Raw genomic sequence first — 10440 nt, 5'->3', positions numbered from 1 at the left:
AGTTTGTGTGGGGGGCACTTGGCTTGAGCAGCCCAAAAGGACTTTGTCTGAAAAGCTACAGGAGTTTTTACTTTTGTGAAAACCATATTGTAGGCAAGGCTTTCAAATTTATTCTGGTGTGGGTTGGTTTTTTTTGGTCATTGACTAATGAATTTATAGATAAGTGTGTTTTTAAAATACAGATAAAGACCTTGGCTCAAATTGGCAACTGAAACTGTTGTAAATTACACGTAACTGAGGAATCCCCATCTTAAACTTTCTTGACTGGCGGGATAACTTCTTCCTCCAAAGCATCATTGTGAAAGAAACAGCTGTGTGTAGTTTACCTTTTTTTATCTCTGGTAGTTTCCCCTGAAGACTTTTAGAGCCCCGTACTCTGTGTTATTCTGTGCCTGCAGCACGGTATCGAGATGGCTGATGATAACGAAGACCTGCAGGCAGATGAAGAGCTTCCGGCTCCAGCTGAGGACAGCTTTGAGCAGCTGGAGAACGACAGCCCCGCTGAGCGCAGTGGGCACGTGGCAGTCACTGATGGGCGTTGCATGTATGTCTGGGGAGGCTATAAGGTATGCTGTAAGCCTTCTGCCACCCACGGTGCTGGTCATTCTCTCCTATTAGTTTGGGAGTGACTGTAGAATTTTCTCTCCCCCGGAGAAGAAAAGCTCCAGTTAACAAATTAGAATATGACATTTGAGAGTTTTGAAATATTGAAATAAATCAGTTAAATGCAGATCTTGAAAAACGGTTAACTTATGTGGAATGCAGGGTGTTGTTTGCCTTTGTCAACTCAATGTCTGTTGGAAGAATCATAGAATCAACTAGGTTGGAAAAGACAAAGCTTTAAGATCATCAAGTCCAACCGTTGCCCCAGGATTGGCAAGACCACCACTAAATCATATCACTGAGTACCTCATCTGCCTGGTTTTTGAACACTTCCAGGGATGGTGATGCCGCCACTGCCCTGGGCCCGATTACACACTCTGTGGCGAAATGTTTCCTAATATCCAATCTAAACGTCCCCTGGCACAGCTTGAGGCTGTTCCCTCTTGTCCTGTCCCTTGTTACGTGGGAGAAGAGACCAACCCCACCTCAGTACAACCTCCTTTCAGGTAGTTGTAGAGAGCAATAAAATTCCCCCTGAGCCTTTTCTTCTCCCAAAGACTAAACAACCCCAGTTCCCTCAGCTGTTCCTTATCAGGGTTGTGCTCCAGATCCTTCACCAGCTTTGTTGCCCTTTTCTGGACCTGTTCAGCACCTCAATGTCTCTCTTGTAGTGAGGGGCCCAGAACTGAACACAGTACTCGAGGTACAACCTCACCAGTGCCGAGTACAGGGGGATGATTACTTCCCTGGCCCTGCTGGCCACACTATTTCTGATACAGGCCAAGATGCTGTTGGGGCCATTTTGGCCACCTGGGCACAAGCTGGATCATGTTCAGCAGCTGTCAATCTTTTTCCACCGAGCAGCTTTCTAGACACTCTTCTGTCAGCCTGTAGTGTGGCATGGGGTTGTTGTGGCCCAAATGCAGGACCCAGCACTTTGCCTTGCTGAACCTCAAGAAGGGGATGAAGAGAAGGGAATGCTGTCTGATTTGAAATGCACACCATGCAAAATGGTGCTTTTATTTACAGCATTATCAGCACAACTGTATATTGCATGTCAGTGCTCCCACATTGGTTGTTTATCATGCTGAGGTGTGTATGTACTGCAGAGAGAGTCATTTTATGATTTTGACAGGAGCGAAGATGAATTGTCAATTAATTTGGCAAATAAATTGGTAGCAAGTTGACAAACAAAGCTCAAGATAAAGCTTTGGTGTATTGTTTTGGTAGTGTCATGCAGGGAGTGGGAGAATTAAAACGGAAATTTTGGCTCATTTATACACCTTAGTGATCCTGCTATGAAAAGCAGATTTAACTTCCATTTACCCGAGTCTCTGGCTCTGCAGAGAGCTTGTCTGGTCCCCAGCAGAAGCTAAAGCGTACCTGCTGCGCAGGTGAGAGGAACAGAAGTGCGGCAGTCACTGGTCCTGTTGCATTCTGTTCTGTGATTAGATCTCTGAGAGGGTGTAAACGTTCACAGGAGTCTGTAATTCAGTATGTCGAGCATTCTCCTAATGTTGCTTTTCCTTTTCTGATGTGTTCTGCAGAATGCCCAAGTTAGGGGATTTTATGACTTCTATCTGCCTAGAGATGAAATATGGATCTACAACATGGAAACTGGAAGATGGTACAGTAAATAATTCACTTAATTGTTGTTTATATGGGGGGAAAAAAATGAATTCTTAAATTGGTATAGAAAGCATGCTGAGGGCCTGAACAGAGAGAATTCCCTCATCTCTTTGTTCCCACCTGTCAGACGGTTGCATAAATGTGTAAAGTCCCACATGTTTACATGGGGTGAAGCAGGAGAGGCAGCTTGGACAGGAGGATCAAGAGTGTGAAGTGTTTTGGGGTGCCTGGGATAGCATGTGAAAATGGTATTTGTACCACTTTCAATTGCAGTGGTACGTTGGTGAGGGAATCTATACTGAGTTATTTATTTGTTGTCCTTTTAAGGAGGGAAAAAAAATAAATTTAAAAACATGTTTTTAAATGTTGATGCAGCCAAAGAAACGAATGTGTCATCTTAGATCATTGGGAGCCTGGAAGCTGTGTGAAACCTGCGTGCCTGTTAGTGTGAGAAAAGGGAATCCAGTGCTCCGGTTCCATAGCTAACCAGGGCCTTGAGCCATAAAGCCAAGTCCCCTCTGTGCTTTGCAGCAAATGTGGTTTCAGCAGCACTTCCAGTCCTCATTGTGGATAGGGAGAGCCTTGGATGGGGGCTGGAAGGTCATCTTTGTGGTTATGATGTTTACAAACATTAAAAATCCAGTAGCAAAATAGAAACCTTCAGTTTGGACAGGTGCATCCTCTTTGCCTGAGGATCTTTTGGGGGATTTTGAGCGTGCAAGGCATACCAAAGCCCTGAATTGGGCAGTTGGGACTCCTCCCCCACAAAACATGTAGTAATTACATTGCCTTTTCCCCACCTCCTCCCTCATACCAGGTCAGTGTTGAGAACTGTTAAACCTGCGAAGAACTCAGAACTGAGTGGTCTGCATGTTCTACTGTAACTAAAAACATACTGGTAGTGTTACAAAAGTTCCCTCCACATAAAATGATGGCTGTTTGTTTTTATCAGGTAAAATATTTTAAACTGTGCTTCTAGGAAGAAGAGTAAAACAGAGGGAGATGTTCCTCCTTCCATGTCTGGAAGTTGTGCCGTGTGTGTAGACAGAGTGGTGTACCTCTTTGGAGGACATCACGCACGTGGCAACACAAACAAGGTGAGTTATTTAAAGACAAACTCCTCCTCACAAATAAGTTTCTCCTTATTAGCTTTTGTTCCCTTTTTTTTCCAAGCAGAGGTGGCCTTTTCAGTTAATTAAAATCCATCCAAAGCAAGAAATGTATAATCTTAACAAATAAGGGAAACATTTTTTTTACCAAATGACGGGACAGTTGTATCTTGTTGCAGAGCTTAAATGTTAATAACAAGGAATGCTGAGCATATATCCAGTCACTGTGTCCTGCCTGGCTTCTGCAGCATAATAGTTTCATCTACTGGTGGTATCTCTAGTGCTTGGAGCCTTCTCATCCTGTCAGCAGGTTCCCCAGATGTGAGCTAATGGAAGCTGGGTTCTTTGTGTGCTTGCCTGAAAGGTTTTGATTTAAAAACCACAGTGCTTACTGCTTGGATTTATTTTTCTTCCATGCAGGTGATTAACTGGCTGACTTTTATCTGTCCAGTGTATTAACTTCTCTGGTCAGATAATATGATGTTTGTATATCAGGTCAGCCTTCAGCTGTGCATCATTTCACACGAGGATTGTGCTCTGGTAGCTGTACACTACTGAAGAAACACCATGACCTACTACTTATTTTGATTGCAGTTGTTCTTGTGCAATTCACCCTATAAACTCTATTGCATTGGCACTTTTGAGTTTACTTCTTTTGAAAGATGGGAATTTCCAGAGCTCACTGGAAATAATATCAGGAAGTGATTTGTAACTGGTCTGTAGTTATTCTCTGGAGTCTCTGATAATATTTTCTGATGTTCTAGAAGTGTGGTTTAAATTAAATAGTTCTGGCCTTGCTCTTAAATATAAACTGAAAGTAGCTTGATGCGATGCCTGCAAACAGTCTGAGATGAACTACATTTAGAAAGTGTGACTTGCTTCCTTCCTGCTGTGGTGTTCTTACATTTCAGTTATTTTATGTATGTATTTTATATCAGCTGTTGTGCTCCATGTAAAATGATGTAACATGCAGAGAAGGGATGATACAATTAAAAACACTTTTTTTAACCAGATTTTTTTTTAATTGTAAGAAACATGTTCATTGTATCCCATGTCAGCTTTTGGATGGTTCATAGCCCTGTTACTTCTATAAGGTGTTGGGGGCTTGAGTCTGCAAAAAGATAAGGATCTTTGGATCCGTATTTTGTTCCAAATCTTGTCAGTGCTCTGTGAAGCTAGGAAAAGAACTTTTAATTTAAATAATTATATACCAGTACTTGCTACTTTAAAGTTAGTATTTTAACATCAGTTAGATTTAAGCTTTAAGCTAACTTTGTGGGTAAAAGAAAAAAAAATCTTTTTATTTTCCACAGTTCTACATGTTAAATTCCAGATCCACGGACAAAGTGCTGCAGTGGGTCAGAGTAGAGTGTCAGGGGGTACCCCCTTCATCAAAGGACAAACTTGGCGTTTGGGTGTACAAAAACAAGTAAGGCTCCGCTGTACTTCACGTGCATTGCTTTTAATTGCTCTTAGTCTTGTCACTGTCCTGTCTTTGTGTGAACAAGAGCTGCAGAAGGACTTGTCTGCAGCACGTGCTTCAGGAAGATGCTGTATTTCTTCCCCAACCAGCCTCTTAAAACTGTTGCATCCTTTTAACAGTTGATAAGCAAAAAACCTCACTCCCAATTTGGGTATGCGTAAGCTGCAGAGTAGCTGTGTGAGTCACAGTCCAAACCGTAGGCGATTCCCAGTAAATCTTCCACAGCGCGTTCTCAGTACATTGTTTTAAAGCCACTGCTTTGTATCAGCATCTTTCCTCTTGGCAATTGCATCTGGAATTGCTCTTCACAGAATCCTGTTCTAGGATTCCCCGTGTCACACACAGTGCAGGCTTCTGGTCACGTCTTGGGGGGCAGCTTGCATTTCTGTGGTAATTGAAGAGCAGGAAGCCATCTTTATCTCAAAATTGCCTGTGTCTCTTTTGGCAATGCACGTTCTTAATTCAGTGTGTTCCGTGTTGGTTGCACGAAACAAGGAATGTGTTAGCTGAACTGCTGTGGATGTTACCTCCTCGGCCCTGCCCTGCCAAGCACACATCTCCACAGTGACCATGCCTAAGTGGTCGCTTTGCTTCCCTTTGCTTCTTACGAGGAGTGTCTGGGAACACTCTGGGCTTAGGAAAAATGTGCAGAGGGCTTGGAAAGGGTGGAGTTGTGAAATGACAATGATAAACCTCTGTAGTTGCTGTGCGGGAGCCCTGGCTTGAAGCTCAGCAACCAGCCAGCAGGCCTGGTAGCTTCACACATTTGGAACCAGAGCAAAGCTTGGAAGCCTGAGGCCTGAGAAACAGCTGCAAAGGAATTTAATGTGGATGGTAGGGTTGATTAGGCAAGAAATAGGGCCCCACACCTGGAAAACCTACATGATAGACGTGTTGGAAGGAATGAAGCCAAAGGAGCTTCCTTGGTTTCCCTGTCTCATCTTAGAGCACAGCCTTTACAGAACTTTAACTTGTAGCAACAGATGTAATAGCATTTCTAACTGGACGCATGTTTTGTTGCAGGCTAATATTTTTTGGAGGCTATGGTTATTTTCCCGAAGGGAAACAACGGGGAACTTTCGAATTTGATGAAACCTCTTTTTGGGTAAGTAAGCCTGGAAATAATTTCTATTTAAACTTTAATATTTAATTAGTGCTTATTAAAACTTGTTGCTTATTTAATATTTTTAAAGAATTCAGGTCTTCCTAGAGGATGGAACGACCACGTGCATGTTCTGGACACTGAAACTTTTACTTGGAGCCAGCCTATAACTACGGTAATTATTAATCTTATGTCAGTTAAGTAAGTGACAACTCTTAAGAGCATTTTGTATCTTATCTCTTGTAGCATCCTGTGAAAATAAGCACAGCTCTGCTAGGCCTGGGTTCGCTGCTTTAATTTGTGTCAAGTGAGAAGAACACGCTGCTAAAATGGCCTCTGTATGTAGCTGTGCAGGGTTTGTAGTGGCCTATCCCAGCCACAGTGGCTTTGGGCCGCAGGTGCAGTGTGAAGCTGTCTTAATCTGTTGTATTTCATTGTGAGGGTACTGGCTCTAGTCTGTATCTCCCTGGCATTATTTAGAAGATGTGGTTAACTGTTTGCAAGCAAGAAGCACAGAAATCAACCCAAAATACATTTTTTGTCTGCTTGCTTCTTCCATCCTGCAGCTGCGTTGACAGATCACCAGTGTGTTAACTGCTGAATATTTACTTGTCAGGTGCTCTGTGATCCTGCTTTCTTTGGAATATAGGCTAGTCCCTAAATGCCAGAAGTTGGTGAGGCACTGGAACAGGTTGCCCAAAGAAGTTGTGAATGCTCCATCCCTGGCAGTGTTCAAGGCCAGGCTGGACAGAGCCTTGGGTGACATGGACTAGTGTGAGGCATCCCTGCCCATGGCAGGGGGGTTGGAGCTAGATGGTCCTTTCCAACCCTAACCATTCTACGATTCTATGGAAGAGCTCTCTGAAATACATAGTGCTAGCTAGCAGGAGAATGTGAGAAATGCCTTGCAGATCATAGAATCAACTAGATCGGAAAAGACCTGTAAGATCATCAAGTCCAACCTTTATCCCAGGACTGCCAGGTCCACCACTAAACCACCTCATTATGGTCATGAGACTGACACCCCACAAACGGGCCACGTGGAGCTGATCTTGTCTCAGTGGTGCTTGCTCAGTGTGTTTTCTCCATGGGATGAATCACAGGCCACTCGCTGTGGCTGGCGGGAAGCAGCACTGCTGGCTCATGCTGCACTGGCTTGCCTCCTGAGACCTGAGCCAACCAGGGGAGGAAACCTGGGCAGGAGACAAAGATTAGGACTGTGTGACTCTTCCCTTCTTGCGCTTCCTAAGCAAGCTGTCTTAATTCCCCATACCTTGCTGTCTTCTCAGCACTGAGGAACTGTTCATTTCTCTCCTGTATATGGACTGCGTGAGGTGCCATCAGCTGGTGTTTGCAGTGTTAGATGTAACATGCTTGTAGGGGAAGGACTGTTAAGAGAGGGGTTTGAAACTCTGTTGTAGAACTAGCATTGGAAACATCCCCTCAAAATAAAAAATCACCTGCTGCCTATTCAGTATTCCCAAATATGCTGGCCACTCTTGTGAGACCCCACCTGAGTACTGCATTCGGCTCTGGAGCCCATAACACAAGATGGATGTGAGGGCCATGGAGATGAGCAGAGGGCTGGAGCGCCTCTCCTATGGAGACAGGCTGAGAGAGCTGGGCTTGTTGAGCCTGAGGAAGAGAAGGCTCCAGGGACACCTTAGAGCAGCTTCCAGTGCCTAAAGGTACAAGGAAGTTGCAGAGAGGCTTTTTACAAGGTCCTGTAGGGGTAGGACAAGGTGGGAATGGCTTTAAACTGACAGAGGGGAGATGTAGATTAGATGAGAGGAAGAAGCTCTTCCCTGTGAGGGTGCTGAGGCCCTGGCACAGGTTGCTCAGAGAAGCTGTGGCTGGCCCCTCCCTGGCCGGGTTCGAGGCCACCTAGCAACCTGGTCTAGGGGAAGGTGTCCCTGCCTGTGGCAGGGGTTAGAAGTGGATGAGCTTTAATATCCTTTCCAACCCAAACCATTCTGTGATTCTTGAGGCCATTTAAACTTAATTGAAACCATTTTTTTACCTAGATCTTCTCTCCAAACTTGCCTTTTATTTTGATACGTCTCCCTTCATCTTTTTTCCTGTTGACTTGCTTTCTTTCATGCTTCAGTGGTATTGTGCTTGCTGGGAGCTCAGCAATATGAAGTGCCTGGTTTCCTGACATCCTCCTTGTAATGTGATGGCTTGGTACATTTCACTTGGGAGCTGAATTGTGGTCAAAATAAAACACCCTGTAACTGCAAATATACACCATTTGAAGTGCTCTAGAAGTGTTCAAGAACAGGCAAATGGAGTGACATTGCCACAGAATTGGAGGAAATTAAATTTGAGATGTTACTCCTTATTCAGATTACCAAAGAATTCCTTTGTCTTACTGCATACAGATCTCAAGTATTTTAGAAGTAACTTAAGAAAAGTACTGTGTAATGATTTATTGTGTCATTATCTCACAGTCTGTTACTGTGACCTTCTGAACCCTCTTCTGAAAGCAAAATTTATACCTTGACACTTAAAGAGGAAAAAAAAAATCCCATTTCTAAGGAGTTTTCTGATCTTCCATCCATCAAAAAAACCAAGTTTCCGCACACAGAATGACTTACTGGATGGGTTTTTCACTCTTGTTGGCCTTATGTCTGGCTTTAGTTCAGCCTTTCATCCCCTCGGGTGACTGGTTGTGGAGCTGTGAGACCTTGCTTTGCCTTGCGTGCCATGGCCAGGAGAGCTCTCCAGGGGGGCCCCAGAGGAGAGTGAGTTCTCTGTGTCTGCTGCTGTCCAGCGCCTCCTGGGGCGCCTGGCATGGCATGTGGTGGGCATCTTCAGCCCGGCTCCTCTTGACTCCATCTACTGCAGGTTTCTGGTGAAATGGCATCTTCTTCCTTATATATCAGATAAATTTACCTTCTTACTTCACGTTTTCTTTTCCCAGGGTAAAACTCCATCACCACGAGCAGCTCACGCGTGTGCTACAGTTGGGAACAGGGGCTATGTGTTTGGTGGCAGATACAGGGTAAGCCGCAGCCCAGTTTACTGGTGTGTTACTGAAACCTAAGCAGAGTGTTTCATCTGTGGTCTGCTTTATTATAGGAATCCAGAATGAATGATCTTTACTATCTGAATTTGGACACGTGGGAGTGGAATGAAATGTAGGTACTAAAACTTGAGTTCATTTGTTTGTAAAGCAACATGAAGGTGCCAGTTTTTTCACTTTTAATCTAGTTAAATGTGATAAACTCGGGTAGAACTGATCCTGCTGACCAGTTGCTGACTCTTGCTGTCAGGCTTTTTTAAGTATCGATAGGAGTAAAATTCTTTTACTGAGTTTAAAGATATTAAACTTGCTGTTGGATCATGAGCACAGTATGAAGCTGCATCGTTGAAATAACTGAAAAATAATCAGAGCAGAAAGGAGCAGCAGTATTTTATTGTAGCACGTGTAATTTATGGTGCTTTTCTTAAATACAGAATCACACAAGGCATTTGCCCAGTTGGCCGATCGTGGCATTCCTTAACACCAATTTCCTCGGATCACCTCTTTCTCTTTGGAGGATTCACCACTGACAAGCAGCCATTAAGTAAGTCGTTCCAAAAGGATTTTGTGTTGTCTTTGTGTACTTGAGCAGTTGTGCACAGAAGCTTGAATTACTGCCTTGTCACCTTGAATTCTTGCTGAATTCCTTGCATCCACTTGTGATCCAGCTCCTTACTGTCAACAGTTCGTTTCACAGAGCAGGAGTCACTGAGTGCGCTGACACATTATTATTTATAGGAATTCACGTGCTCTAAAATTCTCTCTAATGCAAATTACTATTAGTAAGAGCTTTACAGTTCTCCATTTCCCCTTCTGACTTCACTCCTATAAACCACTATTAAGCACCTGTTTTCCAGCAGGTAGCCCACTGATTCATAAGGTTTTTCCTAAAATACTTGATTTCTTTAAGAACAAAAGTGGACTGTGTTGCACCGGTGTATGTGTTACTTGCAGCAAACATGAAAGAACTAACAGAATGCTGTTTGTGTTTGGGGTTTTGCTTGTTTCCAGGTGATGCTTGGATTTATTGCATCAGCAAGAATGAGTGGGTACAGTTTGAGCATAACTACTCTGAAAAACCAAGGTACAGTAGACAGTTTCCTGGAAGCTTACTGAAAGTGAGTGAGGAAGCATGTAATGTTGGCTGTCGAAGAGAGGACACGTGTTCAGTTTCACAGCACTCATTTTTCTTAACAATACAATACTAATGCTCACATCTGCCCCAGAAGTGCAGATATGTTGGATGTGCACACAAAATACAAGATGAATACTGCTGTAGGGCTGGTGCTGGTGCTAGTGTGTAGCTCAGTGTTTGTGCGACAGCAGGAAACAAAGGGATATGGGAGCTGATCTCTGCTGCTGAGGCCTCTGAGTTGTAGCTGCCAGCACACAAGCTAACTGGAACCCGTGTGTGCCTGCTCTGCCTGCAAACTGGACATGGGCAGGTGTCATCATTTTTAGTGTCCTTGTTAGTGGCTAATCCTAGGCA

The 10440-nt window shown here is 43.8% G+C and overlaps 1 protein-coding gene across 1 annotated transcript in view; it reads left to right on the top strand.

Annotated features, from left to right (window-relative positions):
- Positions 1-242: 242 nt before the first annotated feature.
- KLHDC2 (kelch domain containing 2) overlaps positions 243-10440 on the top strand; it is a 13085-nt gene continuing 2887 nt past the window's right edge. The window contains exons 1-10 of the mRNA XM_010017138.1: positions 243-566; positions 2151-2230; positions 3212-3329; positions 4655-4770; positions 5848-5929; positions 6018-6101; positions 8850-8930; positions 9008-9066; positions 9386-9495; positions 9963-10035. Coding sequence (XP_010015440.1) covers positions 411-566; positions 2151-2230; positions 3212-3329; positions 4655-4770; positions 5848-5929; positions 6018-6101; positions 8850-8930; positions 9008-9066; positions 9386-9495; positions 9963-10035 — 959 coding nt within the window. The 5' untranslated portion in view covers positions 243-410. The remainder of the gene's footprint in view (positions 567-2150; positions 2231-3211; positions 3330-4654; positions 4771-5847; positions 5930-6017; positions 6102-8849; positions 8931-9007; positions 9067-9385; positions 9496-9962; positions 10036-10440) is intronic.

This window comes from Nestor notabilis, unplaced genomic scaffold, assembly GCF_000696875.1.
Source record: "Nestor notabilis isolate BGI_N333 unplaced genomic scaffold, ASM69687v1 scaffold3296, whole genome shotgun sequence".
In the NCBI taxonomy this organism is placed as follows: domain Eukaryota; kingdom Metazoa; phylum Chordata; class Aves; order Psittaciformes; family Psittacidae; genus Nestor; species Nestor notabilis.
The sequence above is the reverse complement of the archived record's forward strand: the minus strand, read 5'-3'. Positions and strand labels throughout refer to the sequence as shown.